Here is a 25590-nt window from a genome sequence, read left to right as displayed (position 1 = left end):
ATGGAAGCCATGACGTTAGGAGCGTGAGTGAGGTCCTGGCCCAGCCACTTGTCACGGAGTGACCTCGGCCTGGTCACTGGGTCCCCGAGCCTCCGGGAGGCAGTGAGGGTCCTGGTGATGGAATAGAAACAGGGTGCGGGGCAGGGGCGATGACTCACGCCTGTAGTCCCAGCACTTTGGGAGGTCGAGGCGGGAGGCGGGGAGGAGTTTGAGACCCACCTGGGCAACGTAGGGAGACCCCATCTCTACAAAAAATTATAATTAGCCCAAGAGTTCAAAGCTGCAGTGAGCTATGATCGGGCACTGCATACCAGCCTGGGCGACAGAGCAAAATCTTGTCTCTTTTTAAAAAGAAAGAAAGAAAAGAAAGGACGAAAGGATCATGGTGTGGGGAGCACGTCAGCTCCGCGCGGTTGCCCGGCGCGCGGACCCTAGCGGACTAGGGCGCCCCAGCAGCCCGGCCCGCGAGATGGCGCCGCCCCTAATCCCGCCCGCGTCTTGCCCCGGACCGCGCCTGGAGGCGGAGCCGCCCGCGGAGCTAAATGGGGCCGAGACCTTGAGTGGGGGGGTCCCCGTGCCGCCGCCATGGAGCAGCCCCGCGCCGCCGCCCGCCTGCAGATCGTACTGGGCCACCTCGGCCGCCCCTCGGCCGGGGCCGTCGTATCCTTTGAGCTGCGCGGGTGTCGGGCTGGACCGGGCGCCGGCGCCGCAGCCTGAGTGGTGGCCCGGGTCCGAGTGGAGGCCTCGGCGTCGCGCGCATCCCAGCCCCGGCGCCTCCTCGCTCCGCGCCGGGTCCCCGCCTGGGTCGCGTCTCTTCCCGGAGCCGGGGAGCGGGGAGGAGGCTGCGTCCCCCGAGGACACGCGCGGCCGCCCTGGGCTCGGGGCACTTGCCGCGTCGCGCTGCTCTCCGGGATCCCTGGGGGCCTCTGCTCCTTGTTTTGTGGAGATGTCGTTTCACCGGCTGCGTGTGACTCCTGCGGCTGTCCAGACACCCAGAGATGTCCAGTCACAGGCGCATGGTGCACAGGCGCGCAGGGTTGCCTGGAAGGGGCCCAGGCAGGCGGTGACCCGGCTCCCACGGGAGGGTACAGGACGGTGCCCTCCCGGGCAGGAGCTGGCCAGGCAGGCGTTGCCCAGGACGGCCTCCCTGCTGGACTACGGCCTTGCCACCGAGTTATATAAAGACACTATTTAGGGAAGGACAGAGGGTGAGGACTGGCGCGGGGGCACACGCCTTGCCTATTTGTCCCAGCTCTTCTGGAGGCCAAGGCCAGGACTCCAAGGTTACAGTGAGCCGTGAAGGCCAGTGCGCTCCAAAAGAGAGAAACAGAGAGAAAGAAAAGACAACATGTTGACTGATGAGAGTGACATTCCGAAAGTAACCAATTAAGCTAAAGAAACAATGCAATTCTATGTCAACTGCCTGCAGTTACCGGATAGAAAAGAGATCCTTAAAAGGAATTTCTAGAGTTTTGCTTTTGTGGGTTTTTTTTTTGAAACAGGGACTCTCTCTGTCACCCAGGCTGGAGTGCAGTAGTGGTGCGATCTCGGCTCACTCTTGGACTCAAGAGATCCTCCTACCTCAGCCTCCCAAGTAGCTGGGACTACAGGGTTGCGCCACGATGCCAGGCGAATTTGTATTATTATTGTTATTATTGTTTTTATTTTGAGACAGAGTCTTGCTCTGTGGCCAGGCTGCAGTGCAGTGCCGCGATGTCGGCCCACTGCAACCTCCGCCTCCGGGATTCAAGCTATTCCCCTGCCTCAGCCTCCCGAGTGTAATTTGTATTCTTATTAGTAGTAGTACTAGTAGTATTTTTTTTTTTTTTCCCCTGGAATGGAGTCTCTCTCTGTCGTCCAGGCTGGAGTGCAGTGGTGCGATCTCGGCTCACTGCAACCTCCGCCTCCCAAGTTCAAGCGATTCTCCTGTCTTAGCCTCCCGAGTAGCTGGGATTATAGATGAACGCCACCACCCCTGGCTAATTTTTGTATTTTTAGTAGAGATGGGGTTTCAGCATATTGGTCAGGCTGGTCTCAAACTCCTGACCTCAGGTGATCCACCCGCCTCGTCCTCCCAAAGTGCTAGGATTACAAACGTGAGCCAGCGCTTTCGGCCTAATTTGTGTTTTTAGTAGAGATGGGGTTTCACCATGTTGGCCAGGCTGGTCTGCAACTCCTGAGCTCAAGTGATCAGCCTGCCTCAGCCTCCCAAAGTGCTGGAATTACAGGCATGAGCCACCGCACCTGGCCTTCTGTATTTTACTTTATTTGCCTTAATTCACATCCTAGGTAGCTCATCCCACTACAGGGACTATTGCCTCTGCCAGTTTCCATCCTCAACAATTCCAGTAAGTAGTTTAAGTTTTAATTTTGAAATCTATTATGTATACAAAAGTTTCGTGAGTGGTAATGATATAATATACCACATGTTACCTGATTAGAATTTTATTATACAAATCCTCTGTTTCCAGGATTTATTCTAATTAGTACAATTGTGGAAAATTTTGAAGACCGACTAATTTTCTGTATGTATTTTAAGATTCAGAAAGAAGGAAAAATACCAGAAAATACATAATCTGACATTTATTTATTTTTAATAGAGATGGGCCCTTCCTATGTTGCCCAGGTTGGTCTTGAACTCCTGGGCTAAAGCAATCCTCCTGCCTTGGCCTCCTAAAATGCTGGGATTACAGGCCTGAGCCATCACACCAGCCTTATAATCTGACTTTTAGAAATTCAGTTATTACACATCATATTTAAATTAACTTGTGGCCGGGCACGGTGGCTCATGCCTGTAATCCCAGCACTTTGGGAAGCCAATGCGGGTGGATCACTTGAGGTCAGGAGTTCGAGACCAGCCTGGACAACATCATGAAACCCCACCTCTACAAAAATACAAAAATTAGCTGGGCATGGTGGTGTGCACCTATAATCCCAGCTACTCAGGAGGCTGAAGCGGGGGAATTGCTTGAACCTGGGGGGTCAAGGTTGCAGTGAGCTGCTATCACACCACTACACTCCAGGCTAGGTGACAGAGCCAGACTCCATCTCAAAAAAAAAAAAAAAGCTAAGCTTGTAATTTGGTTATATGGACATATTAACTAGCATCTTTGGTTTATCTTAAATCACCTTTAAACGGGAAGATCTTGACCTTCCTAAATATTCTCATACAACCACAATTCCAATCTTAAGGAATAGGTTGGGTGATTTCAGTTTATGGGTATGCTGTACATTTATTTGGATTTTGTTACTTTACTTCTTGGAGTGCATCAACTGGACAGTTAAAAATATAAAATTTATTGAATTTGTTTCTCATCTGAAAAATCATATGTATTCATTACAGAAACATCAGAGAAATAGAAGGAATTTTTTTTTTTTTTCTTTGAGACAGAGTCTCGCTCTGTCACCCAGGCTGGAGTGCAGTGGTGCGATCTTGGCTCACTGCAAGCTCCACCTCCCTGCTTCCCGCCATTCTCCTGCCTCAGCCTCCTGAGTAGCTGGGACTACAGGCGCCCACCACCACGCCCGGCTAATTTTTTGTATTTTTAGTAGAGAAGGGGTTTCACTGTGGTCTCGATCTCCTGACTTTGTGATCCGCCCGCCTTGGCCTCCCAAAGTGCTGGGATTACAGGCGTGAGCCACCGCGCCCGGCCTAATAGAAGGAATTTTTTAAAATCATCCCTAATTCCATTACTAAAGGCAATCACTATTAAAAATTGCTTTGGCATATTTCTTTGCAGGCTTTTTTTTTTTTTTTTAAATATAGTGTCTTGGTTTTACATAATTGTAATAATATTTTATTATAATAAACATTGTCCATATTTTATTTTATTTTATTCTGAGACGGAGTCTGGCTCTGTAGCCCAGGCTGGAGTGCAAGGGTGCGATCTCGGTTCACTGCAAGCTCCGCCTCCTGGGTTCATGCCATTCTCCTTTCTCAGCTTCCACAGTAGCTGGACTACAGGTGCCTGCCACCATGCCCGGCTAATTTTTTGTGTTTTCAGTGGAGACAGGTTTCACCGTGTTAGCCAGGATGGTCTCGATCTCCTGACCTTGTGATCCGCCTGCCTCAGCCTCCCAAAGTGCTAGGATTACAGGCATGAGCCACCGTGCCTGCCGTCCATACTATTATATGGCCTCAATTTTTAATGTCTGAGTCATATTCCATTGAGTGAACATAGTGTCAGTAGTTAATTTTTCTTCCACTAATGCACTTTTTTTTTTTTTTTCTGAGACGGAGTCTTGCTCTGTCACCCAGGCTGGAGTGCACTCGTGCGATCTCAGCTCACTGCAATCTCCACCTTCCGGGTTCTAGCGATTCTCCTGCCTCGACCTTCTGAGTAGCTGGGATTACAGGCACGCTAATCTTTGTATTTTTAGTAGATATGGAGTTTCAGCATGTTAGTCAGGCTGGTCTCGAACTCCCAACCTCAGGTGATCCACCTGGCTCAGCCTCCCAAAGAGCTGGGATTACAGGCATGAGCCACTGTGCCCGGCTCACTCAAGTACTTTTTTTGGTGACCATAGTTAACATTTTGAACATAAAGCTTAAGTTTTCAGATGATTTCCTTGGTCTTAGAAATGCTGGATTGAAGAGCGTGAACATTTCTTAGATTCTTGTTTTTTTGTTGTTGTTGTTGTTGTTGTTGTTGTTGTTTCTGAGACGGAGTCTTGCTCTGTCACCCAGGCTGGAGTGCAGTGGCATGATCACAGCTCACTGCAACCTCCGCCTCCCAGTTCAAGCAATTTTCGTGCCTCAGCCTCCCGAGTAGCTAGGATTACAGATGCCCACCACCATGACTGGCTAAACTTTGTATTTTTAGTAGAGATGGGTTTTCACTATGTTGGTCAGGCTGGTCTCAAACTCCTGACCTTAGGCAATCCACCTGCCTCCGCCTCCCAAAGTGTTGGGATTATAGGCGTGAGCCCCCATGCCTAGCCTCAGGTTCTTGATACATATTTTTAGGAAGTCATTTAAAATTTTTTTTTTTTTTTTTGGAGACAGGGTCTCACTCTGTCACCCAAGCTGGAGTGGAGTGGCACAACCAGTATTTTTTTGTAGAGACGGGGTTTCATCATGTTGCCTGGGCTGGTCTCAAACTCCTGACCTCAAGTGATCCACTTGCCTCAGCCTCCCAAAGTGCTAGGAATACTGGTGTGAGCCATTGTGCCTAGCCGGTAATTTAAACATTTAACTTATTTTAGGATTCTTTTTCTCCTTTAGGTATACTCTGGATAATAATGTTCTAACCCTGGAACAGAGAAAATTTTATGAAGAAAATGGGTTTCTTGTAATCAAAAATCTCGTACCTGATGCCGATATTCAACGTTTTCGGTACAGTAACACTATTTGTTATTTTACAAAAGTATGTATTGTGTGCATGTAATGAGAATGTAAGGTGGATTCACTCCTGCCTTTACAGATGTTTTTTAATGAGTTGGTTTGTTGGGAAGTGTTTAGAAGCACCGGCTCTGGTGCCAGACTGACTTTTTTTGTTGTTGTTGAGAAAGGGCCTCACTCTGTTGTGTAGGCTAGAGTGCAGTGGTGCAATCATAGCTTACTGCAGCCTCAAGTTTCTGGGCTCAAGCGATCCTCCTGCCTCAGCCTCCTGAGTAGCTGGGACCACAGGTGTGCACCACCATACCCGGCTAATTTTTTATTTCTTTGTTTTTAGAGACAGGGAGTCTCACTATGTTGCCCAGGCTGGTCTTGAACTCCTGGCCTCACCCTCCTCAGTTGCTGGGATTAAGGTTGGGAGCCACCATGCCTGGGCTTCAGTCTCAGCTCCACCACTTAATATTATGTGTCCTGGGGCAATTTACTTCACATCCCATGCCTCTGTTTCCTCGTCTGTAAAATGGGGATAATAATAGTACTTATGTCCTAGTGTTGTTATGACTAAATAAGGTGAAATATATGGAAAGCACTTTGAATAGAGCTGGGCACATGGTAAGTGTTACAGAAGTGTTTGCTATTATTATTACGATGTAACCAAATCATAAAAAGACTTCCCTACCGGTATGCTAAACTAGGGAATGATTTAATTCTGGTAGTGGATTCTAGGCTAACAGTTTCTCCTGCTTTTCATTGGAATGGGAGGCATTCCCATCCAGACCTCAAGCTGGAGGCCGACTTAGTGCAGAGAAACCACCCCTCAAGTCTGCAACCCTTTCCACAGAGGAGGGCAGGGCAGGTGCTTAGAGCCAGTGGTGACGACATCATTTGCAAATTAAATTTTCTAGGAATGAGTTTGAAAAAATCTGCAGAAAGGAGGTGAAACCATTTGGATTAGTAGTAATGAGAGATGTGACCATTTCGAAATCGGAATATACTCCAAGTGAGAAGATGACCACGAAGGTCCAGGATTTCCAGGAAGATAAGGAGCTCTTCAGATACTGCACTCTCCCCGAGGTCAGAGACCACCCTGGCTTTGCTTCTGCTTAATTGCCAGCATGTGTGCCCGCCTGTAAAACCCACTGATTTGGCCCGGCGCAGTGGCTCACTCCTGTAATCCGAGCACTCTGGGAGGCTGAGGCAGGTGGATCGCTTGAGCCCAGGATTAACTGCTCTTAGAGCTGGATATGGAAAGGAGTTGAATTGAGTAAAATCAGTGGGTTTCTTTTCTTTTCTTTCCTGGAGACAGAGTCTCACTCTGTTGCCCACGCTGGAGTGCAGTTGTATAATCTCGGCTCACTGCAACCTCTGCCTCCCAGGTTCAAGTGATTCTCCTGCCTCAGCCTCCCGAGCAGCTAAGTTTACAGGTGCCTGCCACCACACCTGGCTAATTTTTGTATCTTTAATAGAGACGGGGTTTCACCATGTTGCTCACGCTGGTCTCGAACTTCTGACCTCGTGATCCATCCACCTTGGCCTCCCAAAGTGCTGGGATTACAGGCATGAGCCACTGAGCCTGGCCAATTTCCTACATTTCTAAAGAGTGGGACCAGTATCTGATGGTCTATGCCATGATTTTAGGAGGTATAAATTATTTTAATAGTTAGATATTTATTTTTAAATGTATTGGAAAAAACTCAACAGTTTACCAAACTCATGATTTCAAGAATGTTGTCAATTAGGACAAGATTAAATAAAAAGGCCAGTTGTAGTGACACTTTGGGAGGCTGAAGCAGGAGAATCACTTGAGGTCAGGAGTTCAAGACCTGTCTGGGCAACATAGCGAGACTACTATCTGAATTGGAAAAAAAGAGGAAAAAAAAAAGATTGAGTATAAGAAGTGAGCTAACTGCCAGGCACAGTGGCTCATGCCTGTAATCCCAGCACTTTGGGATGCCAAGGTGGGCAGATCACAAGGTCAGAAGTTTGAGACCAGCCTGACCAACATGGTGAAACCCCGTCTCTACTAAAAATACAAAAATTAGCCGGGCGTGGTGGCGGACGCCTGTAATCCCAGCTACTCGGTAGGCTGAGGCAGGAGAATCGCTTAAACCCAGGAGGTGGTGAGCCGAGATCACACCATTGCACTTCAGCCTAGGTGACAGAGCGAGACTCCATCTCAAAACAATAAAAATAAAAATAAAAAATAAAAAAAAGAAGTGAGCTAACTAAGGGTAGGGAAATCATTGGCTAAATAACAGTCCAAGTTATGTCAGAAGTTGTGAAGATGGCTCTTGAATGACCAGGGTTTAGAAAATCCCAGCCTCAGTGAATGCCGAAAACTACCAGGCTTTATAAAAAGCAAGTGTGTGCCTGACTCCTAGGCTTTTATAACCTTTCCAGGGTTTCATAATCAAATTGCCAATATTCCTTATACACAAGAGATCAAATAGTGAGGAAGCAGTAGAAAGTGGCTCATTTTTTGGAGTCATTTTTTTGTGGAATCAAAATTTGAATATCATGGGCTTTTTTTTTTTTTTTTTTTTTTTTTTGAGATGGAGTCTCACTCTTGCTGCTCAGGCTAGAGCTGGAGTGCAGTGGTGTGATCTTGACTCACTGCAACCTCCGCCTCCCGGGTTCAAGTGATTCTCCTGTCTCAGCTTCCCAAGTAGCTGGGATTACAGACACGCACCACCATGCCCGGCGAATTTTTGTATTTTTAGTAGAGATGCAGTTTCACCATGTTGGCCAGGCTGGTCTCGAACTCATGACCTCAAGGGATCCACCCGCCTCAGCTGCCCAAAGTGCTGCGATTACAGGTGTGAACTACTGCACCGGACCTCAGTGTTGAGCCCTTTCTGCTTTTCCCCCCTCCGTTGCTGGGTTCTGTGCACAAGGTAGCAGCAGCCCAGCTCCCAGGCCCCATGACTAAACCAGCTCTCCCTGTCATGGGTTCCCATGCTAGCCTTTTCTTCATAATGCAGTGTCCCTCGGCCGCTCTGACCCATGTCATTACTGGTTTAACATGTTTCATCTAACACCTGGGACCTGCTTTGCTTGTTCACTCTTGCTTCCCCGTTTCCTGTCACCTCCTAGTTCCCAGATCTCAGTAATGAGTTGTCAAGTGCCAAGCGTCCCTGTTGTCAAATGTCCTCTAAGCCACCGTTCTGCTTTCTTCCGGGCTACTCATGACAGCTGCAAATTGTATGGGACTCTTCGTATGCAGAGGCTCCAGTGAGGAAGAGGAAGCTGCCCTCCCGCTGAGCAACCCTCTGCGGCTTGGGTTGACAAGAAATCTGTATTGATATCTCGTCAAAGCTCCCATCTTTCTTGTAGAAAAAAAAAATGATTTCATTCCCAGCTAGCTCAGAAAAAGCCCATTTAATTCCGTGTTATAGATTTAGAATGATTTCCAGTGGCTGGGTTATTGATGCTTTGTTTGCAGAGTTGTGAAATACCACTTGGTTCTTAAACTATTGATGTCTTGGTTCTTGCGTGGATAGCTGCTGTACTTTGTACCAGTTGCTAATACTTCTGATTTCCCACAAGGTTTGTTTTCGTTTGTTTGTTTTCTTAGATTCTGAAATATGTGGAGTGCTTCACTGGACCTAATATCATGGCCATGCATACAATGTTGATAAACAAACCTCCAGATTCTGGTAATTGTAAGGGAGAAGCAAAAAAAAAAAAAAAAAAAAAAAAAGGGTTTCATTAAAATGTGTAAGGTTGGCTGGGTGCAGTAACTCATGCCTGTAATCCCAGCATTTTAGGAGACTGAGGGAGGAAGATCTCTGAGGCCAGGAGTTTGAGAGTGGCCTGGGCAACATAGTGAGACTCTGTCTCTAAAAATAGAATTTAAAAATATCCAGGCATGGTGGTGTGCACTTGTAGTCCCTGCTATTGGAATGTTGAGGTGGGAGGATCGCTTGAGCACAGGAGTTGAAGGCTGCAGTGAACCTATAATGGCATGCATTCCAGCCTGGGTGACACAGTGAGAACCCATCTCTAAAAAATAAATAAAATAAAACAAAACAAAATAATAAAATAATAGCTGATGTCTAACTATAATCATGTGTATAACTGTCAAACTTTGGATGAGTAAGTCTTAAAATAATTTACACTATAACAGTGAAATGTGCTAATGATTTCAGATATTAACTGAAGGACTGTTGCTGAATTTTCAGATGACTGGCTTACCAAAAAATACAGTTTAACGGACATAACTCTTCATATATCAAAGGTTCCTGCCATTCAGTGTCTCTAAGCTTGATCAGCTCTTTTTAGCTGTGTTAGTGTGGATTCTTGCATTCCTGATAGGAAGACATTATTATTACTAACACAATTAAGATTGTTACTATGAGTCACAAACTATAGTTGTCTTTTTTTTTTTTTGAGATGGAGTTTTGCTCTTGTTGCCCAGGCTGGAGTGCAATAGCATGATCTCGGCTCACTACAACCTCCACCTCTCAGGTTCAAACGATTCTTGATTCTCCTGCCTCAGTCTCCCAAGTAGCTGGGATTACAGGCGCGTGCCACCACGCCTGGCTAATTTTTGTATTTTTAGTAGAGACAGGGTTTCGCCATGTTGGTCAGGCTGGTCTCGAACTCCTGACTTCAGATAATCCACCCGCCTTGGCCTCCCAGAGTGCTGGGATTACAGGTGTGAGCCACTGCGCCTGGTCTTGTGCTTGCTCAAAATGTACAATCTAAAACCTCATTGGCAGAGAGACTTATTGAGAAATCTAACCCAGGTTTCTGTATTTTAATAACCTTCCCCAAGCTGGGTGTGGATGTGCACCTGCGGTCCCAACTACTCAGGTACTCAGGAGGCTGAGCGGGGAGGATCGCTGGAGCCCAGGAGTTCAAGTCCAGAGATTCTAGTGCAGACCACGTGGACTACACTGGGGAATTCCTCTGTGCCTGCAGTAGAAATCAGCCATGAGAGAGTCCCCTATCCTTTCTGCCTCTTCTTCCTTCTGATCACCGGGAGGGTTTATGTGATAGAAGGCGGCTTAGCATTACGGGTCTCCCTCCCTGCGGAGATCAGGTGTTTGGGAGCCAGGCTCAGGGAGCAAACCAGGGGCGAATGTCACTGTGGTCATGGGCACTCTGAATGGACACGACACCGAATGACTATAGTCGTGGGGGATGAGGACCTCTTAGAGAATTTTTTTTTTTTTTTAATTGAGACTTGCTCTGTTTCCCAGGCTGGAGTGCAGTGCCTCGATCTCAGCTCACTGCAACCTCCACCTCTGGGGTTGAAGCGGTTCTCCTGCCTCATCCTCCTGAGTAGCTGGGATTACAGGTGCCCGCCACCACACCCAGCTAACTTTTTTTGTATTTTTAGTAGAGACAGGGTTTCACCATGTTGGTCAGGCTGGTCTTGAACTCCTGACCTCAGGTGATCTACCTGACTCAGCCTCCGAAAGTGCTGGGATTACAGGTGTAAGGAACCATGCCCGGCCTTTTTTTTTTTTTTTTTTTTTTTTTTTTTTTTTGAGACAGAGTCTCGCTCTATCTCCCAGGCTGGAGTGCAGTGGCATGATCTTGACTCACTGCAACCTCTGCCTCCCAGGTTCAAGCAATTCTCCTGCCTCAGCCCTCAGCCTTCCAAGTAGCTGGGACTACAGGCGTGCACCACCATGCCCAGCTAATTTTCGTATTTTTGTAGAGATGAGGTTTCACCATGTTGGCCAGGCTGGTCTCAAACTCCTGGCCTCAAGAGATCTGCCTGCCTCAGCCTCCCAAAGTGCTGGGATTACAGGTGTGAGCCACCACATGCGGCCTAGAACTTTTTTTGATATCAACCACTTCAAAGGGATTTCAAACTTGACTCCATATCACTCTCTTCAATGTAATTAATGCAACTGGTTTTTGAACACTTTACTACATGCTAGGTGCCGTGCCCAATCCAGAGTGGCAAAAGAATAAAGCACAACAGAGATGATGATGTTGTACCACTTGCTGGAAAATAGTGTGCATACACACTGAGCTACCAGCAACCCAGAAGAAGGGAGTGCAGGGCTTGAAGATGTGGAGTCACTGTGTTGATTTGGTGTTTATCTCTCCGGGGCTGATTTTCTCTAGCATTATTTCATTTGTTTGGTTCTTATGAGGACAGGTCATTGTTTTTTCAGGCAAAGGATAAGAATTCTGAGATGAGCATTTTTTGTTTTTTGTTTTTGTTTTTTTTTTTTTTTGGAGACAGGGACTTGCTCTCTGTCACCCAGGCTATAATGCAGCGGTAAAATCCCAGCTTACTGCAGCCTCGACCTCCAGGCTCAGTGATACACCCACCTCAGCCTCCCAAGTAGCTGTGACTACAGGTGCACGCCACCATGCCCAGTTAGTTTTTTTGTTGTTGTTTTGTTTTGTTTTTTCCTGTAGAAACGGAGTCTCACTATGTTTCCCGGGATGGTTTTGAACTCTCAGGCTCAAGCAATCCATTTGCCTCAGTCTCCCAAAGTGCTGGGGTTACAGGCGTGAGCCACTGCACCCGGCCTCCAGCATCCTTTAATAGCAGATTTTCTTTTCAGGCAAGAAGACGTCCCGTCATCCCCTGCACCAGGACCTGCACTATTTCCCCTTCAGGCCCAGCAATCTCATCGTTTGTGCCTGGACAGCAATGGAGCACATCGACCGGAACAATGGTTGTCTGGTTGTGCTCCCAGGAACACACAAGGGCTCCCTGAAGCCTCACGATTACCCCAAGTGGGAGGTAGGTCTGCCCGGCGGCTGAGTCTTGATCCGAATCTCCTTTGCGGTTTCTGTTTCACATCAGTATCTATAAAGACTTTACAAATGAGATGGCATTTCCTTTCTGAGCAAAACACTGTCCTAAGATTTGCAGTGAGGATCAGAGAAAGTTCAAGGATGTCAGAGAAAACATTCATCACACCTATTTTTTTCAACCCATCCTTTTTTTTTTTTTGAGACAGTGTCTTGTTCAATTCTGCAACCTCCACCTCCCAGGTTGAAGCCATCCTCCTGCCTCAGTCTCCCCAGTAGCTGGGACTACAGGTGTGCACCACCACGCCCAGCTAATTTTTGTATTTTTAGTAGAGACGGGGTTTTGCCATGTTAGCCAGGTTGGTCTCGAACTCCTGACCTCAGGTGATCGTTCACCTCGGCCTCCCAACGTGCTGGGACTAAAGTCACGGGCCACTGTACCTGGCCTCAACACATGTTTGAAAGCCAGCCAAGGTGGGGTGCTTGGGTAGCTACTGTATAGGATCTGAGATTGTAAAGCCTAGCTGCAGAGGTAAGACATAAACCCTTCGACCCCAGATGTGTGTGGTAGGCACCAAGCCAGTCTTACTCACTAACTGATGGCTCTTGGAGTAAAGAAGGAGAGATTATCTCCTTTGAACTGCAGAGACCAGCAAAGGATCTGGGGAGGCTGGTGTTTGACCTGAGTCTTGCAGGACAGGGTACAATGTCCCATAGGGAAGAGTCTATATGGGAAAGCAAAAGGTCAAGGGCAAGCCTGAACCTGACCAAACAATGAGAAGGATCCAGGGAGCTCGCAGTCTAGATGGGTTGGGGGTGGGGGTGTATTTTGGGGAGCGGCAGAGGAGGTGAGCCCAAAAAGGTACATTAGGACCAGATTAGAAAAGACTGTTATACTAACAAGTCTGCAGTTTATTTGGGGGAGAATGGGAACTTTTTAGTTCAAACTTTTAAGGAAGATTGAAGACCTTTTTTCTTTTTAGCTTTTTTTTTTTTTGAGAAGGAGTCTCACCCTGTCGCCAGGCTGGAGTGCAGTGGCGCGATCTTGGCTCACTGCAACCTCTGCCTCCTGGGTTCAAGTGATTTTCCTGCCTCAACCTCCCGAGTAGCTGGGACTACAGGCATGAGCCACCACACCCGGCTAATTTTTGTATTTTTAGTAGAGACGGAGTTTCACCATGTTGGCCGGGATAGTCTTAATCTCTTGACCTCATGATCCGCCCACCTCGGCCTCCCAAAGTGCTGAGATTACAGGTGTGAGCCACCACGTCCAGTTGAACAGCTTTTAATTAAAAAAAAAGAAAAACAGTTTTATTGAGGTATAATTGTATGTAAATTGTACATATTTTGCATGTATAATTTGATCATTTTCCGCACACGCATACCTGTGAAATCACCACAGTCAAGATACTCCATCCTTCTCCCTGCTCTAGGCAACCACTGAGCTGCTTTCTGTTACTAGAGATTAGTTTGCATTTTCTAAAATGTCATAGACATGTAATTACACAGCATAGATTTTTTTGTTCCAGGCTGGCTTCTTTCACTCAGCCTGGTGATTTTGAGGTTCGTTGATGCTATTGTGTATGACAGTAGTTCTTTTTTTTTTTTTTTTTGAGATGGAGTCTCACTCTGTCACCAGGCTGGAATGCAGTGTCGTGATCTTGACTCACTGCAATGTCCACCTCCCTGGTTCAAGCAATTCTCCTGCCTCAGCCTCCTGAGTAGCTGGGACCACAGGCACAAGCCACCACGCCCAGCTAATTTTTATATTTTTATTAGAGATGAGGCTTCACCATGTTGGCCAGAATGGTCTCGATCCCCTGACCTTGTGATCCGCCCTCCTCGGCCTCCCAAAGTGCTGGGATCACAAGTGTGAGCCACCGCACCCGGCCAACAGTAGTTCTTTCCCTTCCATTGCTGAGTAGTATTCCACTGCATGGCTGCACCATGAACCATGGTTTGTTCATCCATTCGGCTGTTGATGCTTGGAACTGTTAAATGCATTTGAGCTCATGGGTGATGGGATCAAATCGGCTCTTCAAGGACAATAACGTCAGGGTCTGGTGCAGGATGCACTGCAGGTATAGGAGTCTAGAAGTGAAGAAACCAGAGAGATGACTTTTTTTTTTTTTTTTTGAGATGGAGTCTCGCTCTGTCGCCCAGGCAGGAGTACGGTGGCCAGATCTCAGCTCACTGCAAGTTCCGCCTCCTGGGTTCACGCCATTCTCCTGCCTCAGCCTCCCGAGTAGCTGGGACTACAGGTGCCCGCCACCTCGCCCGGCTAGTTTTTTGTATTTAGTAGAGACGGGGTTTCACCGTGTTAGCCAGGATGGTCTCCATCTCCTGACCTCGTGATCCGCCCGTCTTGGCCTCCCAAAGTGCTGGGATTACAGGCTTGAGCCACCGCGCCCAGCAAGAGATGACTATTAACACGTTAGGTCTAAGGTGAGAAGATCCTGTGGGAGCCAAGGTGGCAGGATCGCTTGAGCCTAGAAGTTCACGACCACCCTGGGCAACATAGTGAGGTCTCGTCTCTATTAATAATAATAATAATTAGCTGGGCATGGTGGTGCATGTGTGTAGTCCCAGCTAGTTGGGAGGCTGAGGCAGGAGGATCACTTGAGCCCAGGAGTTCAAGGCTGCAGTGAGCTATGCTGGTGCCACTGCACTGCAGCCTGGGTGACAGAGCAAGTTCCTGTATCAAAAGAAAAAGAAAAGATCCTGGGCCAGGCACAGTGGCTCACACCTGTAATCCCAGCACTTTGGGAGGCCAAGGCGGGTGGATCACCTGAGGTCGGGAGTTCGAGACCAGCATGACCAACATGGTGAAACCTTGTCTCTACTAAAAATACAAAATTAGCCTGGTGTGGTGGTGTGCACCTGTAGTCCCAGCTACTTGGGAGGCTGAGGCAGGAGAATAGCTTGAACTCGGGAGGTGGAGGTTGCAGTGAGGCAAGATCATGCCACTGCACTCCAGCCTGGGCAACAAAGCGAAACTCTGTCTCAAAAAAAGAAAAAAAGAGCCAGGCACGGTGGCTCACGCCTGTAATCCCAGCACTTTGGGAGGCCGAGGCAGGCGGATCACGAGGTCAGAAGATCGAGACTATCCTGGCTAACATGGTGAAACCCCGTCTCTAGTAAAAATAAAAAAAAAATTAGCCGGGCGTGGTGGCGGGTGCCTGTAGTCTCAGATACTCAGGAGGCTGAGGCAGGAGAATGGCGTGAACCCAGGAGGCAGAGCTTGCAGTGAGTCGAGATTGCGCCACTGGACTCCAGCCTGGGTGACAGAGCAAGACTCCATCTTAAAAAAAAAAAAAAGAAAGAAAGAAAAAAGAAAAAAAGAAAAGATCCTGGAAACCCATGATGCTGTGAACAGAAAAAGCCCCCATTGTTAAAGCACGGAGAATGAATTGTAGTTCGATAGGAAATGAGGAACATGGTTTTAAGAACTCCTGTCCCGTCTGGACACGGTGACTCACGCCTGTAATCCCAGCACTTTGGGAGTCTGCGTTGGGCAGATCACTTGAGGTCAGGAGTTTGAGACCAGCCTAGCCAACATGGTGAAACCCTGTTTCTACTAAAAATAAAAAAATTAGCCAGGCTTGGTGGTGAGCGCCTGTAGTCCCAGCTACTTGGGAGGCTGAGGTAGGAGAATTGTCTGAACCTGGGAGATGGAGGTTGCAGTGAGGTGAGATCGCACCACTGCCCTCCAGCTTGGGCGACAGAGCAAGACTCCATCTCAATAATAATAAAAGAACGTCTCAGATTTCTTGCATCAATAATTAGTGTCAAATGAAAATATCTGAGTGTCTGGATCCTGATATAAAACCATTTCGTTTGAAACTCATCAGTGAAGCTAAGGTTTAGATAAAGTTTGGTGCACACAACTGCAGTGGGCTTTGGCTGATGGAAGGCAAAGGGAAAGGTTTGCAGGGCTTCAAGAGTGTGTGGAGTCTCAGATACCCTGCACAGATGCAGAGTGGGAGGTATGATTAGTTTAGTGTGGGTCACACATTCACCCTGGCCAGGAGAGAAGGGCTCTGGGTCCGAGTCTCAGCACTGTCTAAGAGGGATGTAGTCATTACCGAAAGGAACTGAGGATGCGCTTAGGAACAGGAATGGACTGCTTTCCTTATTCTGACTCATAAGGTGCTTCTCAGGTCAATTTCTTTAATAAAACATAACCCCATTACCTAAAGCAGTAACTAATTTGGGAAACAGTTACAAACAAACACAGTGTTTTAATTTACTATTCTTTCATTATTCTGGATGTGACATAAGTGTCTTTGAGCTCAGAAAAATTGAGCATTTTCTCCCCTCTATTTTGGGGAAATAGCTTCTCAGAGACACTCCTGAGTAAGAGATGAAGGATTTATTTAAAGTTCTGGTGAGGAGGAGAACATGCTGAGAACACTTACAGATTTACGCTGGAAATGCCTAAGAGATAGGTGGTTGCCTGCATTGACCACAAAAGGTAAAACTAAGCTAGCTCTTCATGTATAATGCAGTCATGAAGGGCAGGTGGAAATTCCACATTGTTCATTTGCTCCAAAAATATCAGTGATTTTAATATCAACATGTGACTTCTTTTTTTATTACTATTATTTTTTGAGACACAGTCTTGCTCTGTTGTCCAGGCTGGAGGGCAGTGGTGTGATCTTGGCTCACTGCAACCTCCCCCTCCTGGCTCAATCGATCCTCCCACCTCAGCCTCCTGAGTAGCTGGGACCACAGGCTTGCACCACCAGACCGGGTTAATTTTTGCAGGTTTTGCAGAAATGGGGTTTTGCCATGTTGTGCAGGCTGATCTTGAACTCCTGAGCATAAGCAATTCTCCCAACTTGGCCTCCCAAAGAGATGGGATTACAGGCGTGAGCCACCGTGCCCGGCCAACATGTAACTCTTAAAAACCAGATATCTAAGAGGCTTTTGTATACTGAAAAAAGTAAGCATTTAATTTAGACATTTCTTTTTCTTGGCAGAAGGAAATGCTTTCTTTCCCTGATGAACCACTGACAATGTTTTTAATTATGGTACCCCCTCAAACGTAGACTTGGCTTGCTTCTTGTTCTAGGGGGGAGTTAACAAAATGTTCCACGGGATCCAGGACTACGAGGAAAACAACGCTCGGGTGCACCTGGTGATGGAGAAGGGAGACACCGTTTTCTTCCATCCTTTGCTCATCCATGGGTCTGGTCAGAACAAAACCCAGGGATTCCGGAAGGTGAGCATTCACATTGCCGCATCTGCTGCAGATGCGTGGGTTAGAAACAAAAATTGTATTTAATTCATTTAATTCAAATTAATTGAATAAAATTTTAATTTAATTGCATTAATATTTTAAAGATTTATGGCTTTTAACCAACCTGGACTTTAGTCCAATTTATTTACCAGGAAATATATTTGCTTACCTTGGTCTTTTCGGGCTCTTATCAGTAAGAAGCCAGGTGACCTCAGGATCCTAACCTTGTCAATATTGATTATGAAAGCAAGGTGCAGTGGCTCATGCCTGTAATCCCAGCACTTTGGGAGGCTGAGGCGGGAGGATCACTTGGGGGCAAGAATTCTAGACCAGACTGGGCAACATGGCGAGACCCTGCTTCTATTTAAAAAAAAAAAAAAAAAAAAAATCACTGTTATCTCCTGAAGCTACGGGTTAGGGGCCAAATTTCGTCTTCCATTCATTCATATTTCCACCAGCCTTATCAGGGTCAGGATTAGGGTGGGACAAGTTGGGGCACTCTTCCCAGGGGTAAAATTTAAGGGCATGCCAAAAAAAAACCTCTGCAATCAAGTTTAGTAATATTTTAATGCGAAATTTAAAAAAATCAAAATTGGGACAGGCGCAGTGGCTCACGCCTGTAATCCCAGCACTTTGGGAGGCTGAGGTGGGTGGATCACAAGGTCAGGAGATCGAGACCATCCTGGCTAACACAGTGAAACCCTGTCTCTTCTAAAAAATACAAAAAAAAACCAATTAGCCGGGCGTGGTGGCGGGCGCCTGTGGTCCCAGCTACTCGGGAGGCTGCGGCAGGAGAATGGCGTGAACCTGGGAGGCGGAGCTTACAGTGAGCTGAGATCCTGCCATTGCACTCCAGCCTGGGCCACAGAGCGAGACTCCGTCTCAAAAAAAAAAAAAAAAAAAAAAAAAATCAAAGTTAATGCAAAATATCCAATGTATTGGCTGCACACAATGCCAAAAGTCAGTATTGGACCCCACACTAGTGCAACCTTCAGAGCTGTGCAAGTAGGGAGGTGCAGGCACAATGACGCAAATCATGTTGTGAGTTTTAATATATTGACTTTGCAATTTTCCAATTTTTTTTTTTTTTTTTTTGAGATGGAGTCTTGCTCTGTTGCCCAGGCTGGAGTGCAGTGATGCAATCTCAGCTCACTGCAACCTTGGCCTCCCAGGTTGAAGCAATTCTCCTGCCTCAGCCTCCTGAGTAGCTGAGACTATAGGCACACACCACCACACCCAGCTAATTTTTGTATTTTTTAGTAGAGATGGGGTTTCACCATGTTGGCCAGTCTGGTCTTGAACTCCTAGCCTCAAGTAATCTTCTCACCTTGGCCTCCCAAAGTGCTAGGATGACAGATGTGAGCCACCTTGCCTGGCCCAATGTTTTTTAATGCCTTTATTTTAACATTTTTTATTATTTATTTATATATTTATTTGAGACAGCATCTTACTCTTTTGCCCAGGCTGGAGTGCAGTGGCGCAGTCATAGCTCACTGCAGCTTGGAACTCTTGAGGTGTGTGTGATGGCTCAAGCCATCCTCCCACCTCAACCTCTCGAGAAGTTGGGACTAACAGACAGGCACTACCACACCTGACTAATTTTATTTTTTCATTTTTTGTACAGACATGATCTTGCTATGTTGCCCAGGCTGGTCTTGAACTCCTGGCCTCAAGTGGTCCTCCTGCCTTGGCCTCCCAAAATGCTGGAATTACAGGCATAAGCCACCATGCCCAGGCTTAATGACTTTAATGTTCTGGAAAAATATTACTATAATTACGTAAAGATACAGATATAGGGTTGCATCTTTTCCCTTTGCCTTGGGCTCTGTTACAGTGCCGTATGGCACCAGGGCTTACGAGGCAATGGGATTTGTGACGCCACTCTCTAGACATTTGTTGTTTGGGGCAAAGTAGAAAGTCTTTCTGACAAGTGTGATCACTTGTGACATAAAAGGTAAGTTTTAACGATTGCCTTGCATCTTAGATCTGTTTATAACTTTTTCTAAAATAGGGAGAACCAAGTAATTTCATCCTTACCCTCAGAAGGAAGCAAGAGGGGTAATATATGTCAATGGTATTGGCTTTTAAATGTCCTTTGATTTGAGAGAAGGTGTCTGCATTATTTTCTTTCTCAAGGTATTTTTAGTTCTTTTCATAATCTATTGCCACTGAAATAACAATCCATCCCAAACTGGACCAGGTAACTAACTTTTGAGATAAATTGCCATGGAGTGCAGTCCTTTTTAAGACTTTGGGATATCCATTCATTAGGAAAATCAAATGCTAAAAAAAAAAACCTAAAGACCTGTTGCTGACATAATTTCATTCCCTCTCCCGTATATACCTTTCAAAAATAAATGTCACGTCTGGTTAATGATCGTTTGAAATTTCTCAATTAACTTTTAGCTGGAAACAAAAAGAGGCTTAGTTACAAAGAGATTGACACAGGACGCAATGGACCTGACTTTCCATTTGGAAATCAAATACTGAGTGAAATAATTGACTTTCTAAAAGAAAGACTCCCTGCTTGGTCGCTGTTATTAATGGGATGTTTTTCTCCAATATCAATTTGTTCACTTTGCACAGGCAATTTCCTGCCATTTCGCCAGTGCCGATTGTCACTACATCGATGTGAAGGGCACCAGTCAAGAAAACATTGAGAAGGAAGTTGTAGGAATAGCAAATAAATTCTGGGGAGATGAAAACAGCATGGACCTGAAGGTATGTCCATATACAACAGCAAGGTAAAAATCTCAGGTTTTCCTTTTCTTCAGAGGCTTCATCATTCTCATACCTAATTTATTTGACAGTATATAGTGCTTGGGTTGAGATTCATTTTAGGGACATGGCTGAGCCCCCACCAAAAATGACAATGGAGTTTCCATTTACACTTGGGCCCCCGTGCAGGAGACTTGAGAACTTCCTGCTGCTTCTTTATGTCTCTGGGCTGTCCAAAGATGTACAGGCCGTCCTGTTTCACACAGGGCAGTGAAGGAAAATGAAACTACAGATTTAGATGAGGGAAAATGAAAGACAAAACCTTGCCTTCTGGCTGGGCACGGTGGCTCATGCCTGTAATCCCAACACTTCGGGAAGCCAAAGCAGGAGAATCATTTGAGCCCAGGAGTTGGAGACCAGCTTGAGAAACATAGTGAGACTCCATCTCTACTGAAAAAGAAATAAAAATAAAAACTAGTCAAGTGGGGTAGAGCATAGCTGTAGTCCCAGCCGCTCAGAAGGCTGAGTTGAAAGGCTCACTTGAGCTTGAGGTCAAGGCTGCAGTGAGGTGTGACTGCACTACTGCATTCCAGCCTGGGTGACAGAGTGAGACCCTGTCTCAAAAAAAAAAAAAAAAAAAAAAAACCTTCTGAAGGGATAGAAGGAAAGTTATAGGTTTGGGATCCAATCCTAGGCCATGTTTATTAGTATAGAATAGAGAGTATTTATGGCTGGGCGTGGCGGCTCACGCCTGTAATCCCAGCACTTCGGGAGTCCAAGGCAGGCAGATCGTGAGGTCAGGAGATTGAGACCTTCCTGGCCAACATGGTGAAACCCCGTCTCTACTAAAAATACAAAAATTAGCTGGGTCTGGTGGCGCGTGCCTGTAATCCCAGCTGCTCAGGAGGCTGAGGCAGAAGAATCACTTGAACCAGGGAATTGGAGGTTGCAGTGAGCTGAGATCGCGCCACTGTACTCCAGCCTGGCGACAGAGCGAGACTCCGTCTCAATAAATAAATAAATAATAGAGTATTTGTGCATTAGGGAATCCAGTAAGATGCCCAGATTGCAATTCTTGAGCAAGTTTCTGTTTTGGCAAATGTGCATCTGGAGTTTTATGAGAGGCCTAGTTTGCATGTAGCAGAAGTTTAAGATCACTAATGCTTATCAGTAACAGGCATTTGACAATATTTCATATGGTTTCCTAGTTAATACACATCATTTGTAAATTTTTAAAATTTAATTAACTGTTTATTTTTAGAGACAGGGTCCCACTCTGTTAGCCAGGCTGGAGTGCAGTGGTGTAATCACAGCTCACTGCAGTCTCAACCTCCTGGGCTCAAGCAATCCTCTTGCCTCAGCCTCCCTAGTAGCTGAGACTACAGGCACCCACCACTGTGCCCTGGCTAGTTTATTTATTTATTTTTTTGTAGAGATAGGGTCTCACTGTGTTGCTCAGGCTCAAATTATTTGTTTTTAACCCATGGATATTCAGTACTGCTGATCATTAATAGACAGATTATCAATCAAGGCAAATAAACAAGCATATTAACTTTGTAGAATATACACATTTCAACCTCTGAACCAAGAAGCTGATTCTGTTTTTTAAATTTGCATTAGATCATCATAAATGCATGCACGCCCCCCAGATAAACCGAGTACAGTGATAACTGTGGGCTCCTCAGCCAGTTGTAGGTCCCTGTGCACCAGTGCCATGTTACCATGCTATTGGGAATCATCTTCTGAAATACCTTCGCAGCTCAGGAATCTTGCTTCTTGCTAGGCGTGGTGGCTCACGCCTGTAATCCCAGCACTTTGGGAGGCCGAGGCGGGCAGATCATGAGGTCAGGAGATCGAGACTATCCTGGCCAACATGGTGAAACTCCATCTCTACTAAAAATACAAAAAATTAGCCGGGTGTGGTGGCAGGTGCCTGTAGTCCCAGCTACGTGGGAGGCTGAGGCAGGAGAATGGCGTGAACCCGGAAGCTTACAGTGAGCCGAGATCACGCCACTGCACTCCAGCCTGGGTGACAGAGCAAGACTGTCAGAAAAAAAAAAAAAAAAAGGAATCTTGCTTCTCCCTTTAGAACCTGGAAATGTGTCCCATCTCTGAAAATGCTCTGATTTTGCATTTGCAAGTCCTAGAAATTCTTGTCCTTCCTCTCTTTTTGTTCAGTACCTAAAATGCCTATACATTTTGTCAACTGGAGCTTTGAGCTAACATCCTAAATTTTAAGGGAGAACAAATATATATACATCATGTTTGAGGTTTGTCAAGGTTGTTGCCAAATGAATACCTCCCACGTTTAGCTTAATTACTCTGTAAGTTATATTTAGAATAACAATACTAACCTCTGCTACATAGTTCTGGGTAAAGTACAAAAGCACATTCGTATTCATTTTCTTATTTTCTTCACCAAAACCCAGTGGGGCATTCAGTATAAGCTCCATGCTGTCAGTGACAAGAAAACAAGTCCCAGAGGTTGATCTAAGCTATCTAAGTGACAAAGCTTGATTTCAGAGTCAGGTCAAATTTGAAAATTATTCTTTCCACCATACCTTGCTGTTTGCTAAAAAATAAACAAGAACCAAGAAATAAGAACATCTGAATTATTTTATTAAGGTCAAAGGGGGAAAAACCCACCAAACAAAGCAGTAATCCTTGATACCATGTTCACCATTATCATCTCATCAGGAACAGAACACTCAAAACGGCTCAGACGAGTAACATGAGAGTAGTCAGGCCGGGTGCAGTGGCTCACTCCTGTAATCCCAGCACTTCGGGAGGCTGAGAAAGGCGGATCACCTGAGGTCAGGAGTTTGAGACCAGCCTGGCCAACATGGTGAAACCCTGTGTCTACTAAAAATACAAAATTAGCTAGGTGTGGTGGCACATGCCTCTAATCCCAGCTACTTGGGAGGCTAAGGCAGGAGAATCACTTGAACCCAGGAGGCAGAATTTGCAATGAGCCAAGATGGTGCCCTTGCACTCCAGCCTGGGCAACGAGAGCAAAACTCTGTCTCAAAAAAAAAAAAAAAAAAAAGTAAGCAGAAAAATGGCAGTGAACTGTTTGTTCTGTAACCAGACATGACATCAACCCAGTTATGTTACCTGGCACCAATAAATATCCTGAATAAAACAGGAAAGACTGACAGCAGCTGGGGTAACCACTGACTTAATTTAGTTAGCACTGTTTTAGAAGCTAATTAAGTAGACCAAGATTGGTGGCTCATACCTGTAATCCCAGCATTTGGGAGGCTTTGGGAGGCCGAGACGGACAGATCACTTGAGGCCAGGAGTTTGAGACCAGTCTGGCCAACATAACAAAACCCTGTCTCTACTAAAAATACAAAAAGTTAGCCAGGTGTGGTGATGCACACCTGTAATCCCAGCTACTCAGGAGGCTGAGGCAGGAAAGTCACTTGTACCCGGGTGGTGGAGGTTGCAGTGAGCCTCTGCACTTCAGCCTAGGCAATGGGGTGAGATTGTGTCCCCAAAAAATTCTTTAAAAAGAGTTGATTAAGTAGCTTATTTTGAGTTGTTTTGTTTACTAATCAATATAACTATTACAGGGATTATTTTCCCTATTTAACCTATTTAACGTTTCACAGAGGCTAGAAATCAACTTTGTCTTATGGTGAAATTGAAGGTAAATGGAGGGCAGATTGAAGTGTTCCATAAACTCACTCTGTTTGGTATTATTTCCAGGATATTTGGATGTTTCGAGCTCGACTTGTGAAAGGAGAAAGAATCAATCTTTGAAATAGCCATCTGCTATAACTCAACAGAAAACCAAAACCAAACAAAATGTCTAAGGAAAATGTTTTCTTAATGAGATGATGTAAGCTTTTCTATCACTTGTTAAAAGCAGAAAACATGTATCAGGTACTTAATTGCAGAGAGTTAGTTTTGCAGCGCAATGGTGTTGCTTTAATGGAAATAAAAAAAGTAAAAGTGAAGTATTACTGTTTTAAGAAAAACTAATTTAGGGTTGCAGCCAATAAAGGTGATTGGTGTATAATTTAAGTGTTAAATCAATTTCTTTCATTCAATTAGCTCTTTACCCAAGCAGAAGTGAATCATTTGGAGCTTAGGGTGTGTGTGTTTTGTATCCCCTTTCTGGTAAACCCATTCCCTACCAATTTTATGTCATAAGAGATTCCCCCCCCCCCAAATCTAGAACAATGTATAATACATTCACATTAAGTGAAGGGCATAGGAAGGGTGTCATGGAGTCCAAATAAAGATGAATATTCCTGCTCAGACAAGGGCTTTCTTCTGTGATTTCTTCAACCCAACCATCCCCTTAACAAGGAGACTCGTTCTTTCCAGTCTTTTCCTCTGTTCTTAAAGAATGAAGACGAGGGCTGGGCGCAGTGGCTCATGCCTGTAATCCTAGCACTTTGGGAGGCCAAGGTGGGTGGATCACCTGAGGTCAGGAGTTCAAGACCAGCCTGGCCAACATGGCAAAACCCCCATCTCTACCAAAAATACAAAAAAAAAAAAAAAAAATGGCCGAGCATGGTGGCATGTGCCTGTAATCCCAGCTACTCAGGAGGCTGAGGCAGAAGAATCACTTGAACCTGGGAGGCGGAGGTTGCAGTGAGCCGAGATCGCGCCACTGTACTCCAGCTTGGGCGACAGAGCAAGACACTGTCCCCCCCCAAAAAAAATAAAATAAAATAAATTAAAAATAAATAAATAAGTAAAAAGAATGAAGACAAGGGTGACTTCATTTGATGTATCTTATTGGGTAGGGCTGCTGGAAACCTTTCACATATGAATGAAGCCTAACGTCCTTCAAGCTATAGGGAAATTTTTAGACACTTTTGCCTGGATTTGGAGTGGGCATGGACTGAACAAATTTATTTCAAGACAGCACCATATTTTCGGTACCAGCTGAGGGCAGCAAGGAGACAGTCCTTATTTTTACAAATTTTAGTTAGGGCTTTAGTAAGAAAGAAATAACAGACAACCTTTCTCGTCATTTTGCTAAGCACAAGTTTTCCTAAATCTAGTGTTGCCGTGTGTGCTGTTTTCTTTGTGAGGACAGCCAATTTACGCTCAGCTCCCCCTGGGAACTGGAGAAGGCAGATCACTGACTGGCTCTAAGGAAATTAGATTATGGGATGATTGGAAATAAAATGTCATTAAGGGATGCCTGTGTAAACAACATGTGGGGAGCCCTGCTTTGTTATGGAATAAACTCTAAATTGTTTCAAATTTAAAGTAAATATGAAAAACGAAACTTCAGTAGGAATATTGAAGAGCAACTGGTTATTTCCCATGTGCATTTGTGAGTGAAAACCAACTGGCCCCCATCAGGACACATTCATTTCCCATCTGATCCATGTCCCTTTGGTCCGTTAGTGCACGTAAGAAATATCCAAGCACCCGCTCTTTTTTTTTTTTAATTTTTTTTGAGACACGGTCTTGCTCTGTCACCCAGGCTGGAGTGCTGTGGTGCGATCTCGGCTCACCGCAATCTCTGCCTCCCAGGTTCCAGTGATTCTCCCGCCTCAGCCTCCCGAGTAGCTGAGACTAAAGGTGTACGCCACCATAC

General features: G+C 45.7%; 1 protein-coding gene across 3 annotated transcripts; it reads left to right on the top strand.

The window, feature by feature from the left end:
- Positions 1-522: 522 nt before the first annotated feature.
- On the top strand, positions 523-24048 carry PHYH (phytanoyl-CoA 2-hydroxylase). Of its 3 annotated transcripts, none has more exons than XR_013397666.1 (9): positions 523-660; positions 2290-2348; positions 5225-5335; positions 6244-6412; positions 8913-8994; positions 11872-12053; positions 17139-17288; positions 18931-20027; positions 23736-24048. XR_013397666.1 is itself a non-coding variant. In NM_001195489.1 (9 exon segments), coding segments are annotated over 9 exon segments (1017 nt in total). In that variant the 3' UTR covers positions 23790-23999.
- The last annotated feature ends 1542 nt before the right edge of the window (positions 24049-25590 follow it).

This window comes from Macaca mulatta, chromosome 9 (genome assembly GCF_049350105.2).
Source record: "Macaca mulatta isolate MMU2019108-1 chromosome 9, T2T-MMU8v2.0, whole genome shotgun sequence".
In the NCBI taxonomy this organism is placed as follows: Eukaryota; Metazoa; Chordata; class Mammalia; order Primates; family Cercopithecidae; genus Macaca; species Macaca mulatta.
This window is presented reverse-complemented; position numbering and strand designations above follow the sequence as displayed.

What these genes read in the sequence shown, in the direction of transcription:
- PHYH (XM_077944947.1), top strand. Translation starts at nt 6,299, where the DNA reads ATGAGAGATGTGACCATTTCGAAATCGGAATATACTCCAAGTGAGAAG. An exon ending in GATACTGCACTCTCCCCGAG is followed by an intron (nt 6,413 to 8,912) that starts GTCAGAGACCAC and finishes TTGTTTTCTTAG; the next exon opens with ATTCTGAAATATGTGGAGTG. An exon ending in AAACCCAGGGATTCCGGAAG is followed by an intron (nt 17,289 to 19,892) that starts GTGAGCATTCAC and finishes CACTTTGCACAG; the next exon opens with GCAATTTCCTGCCATTTCGC.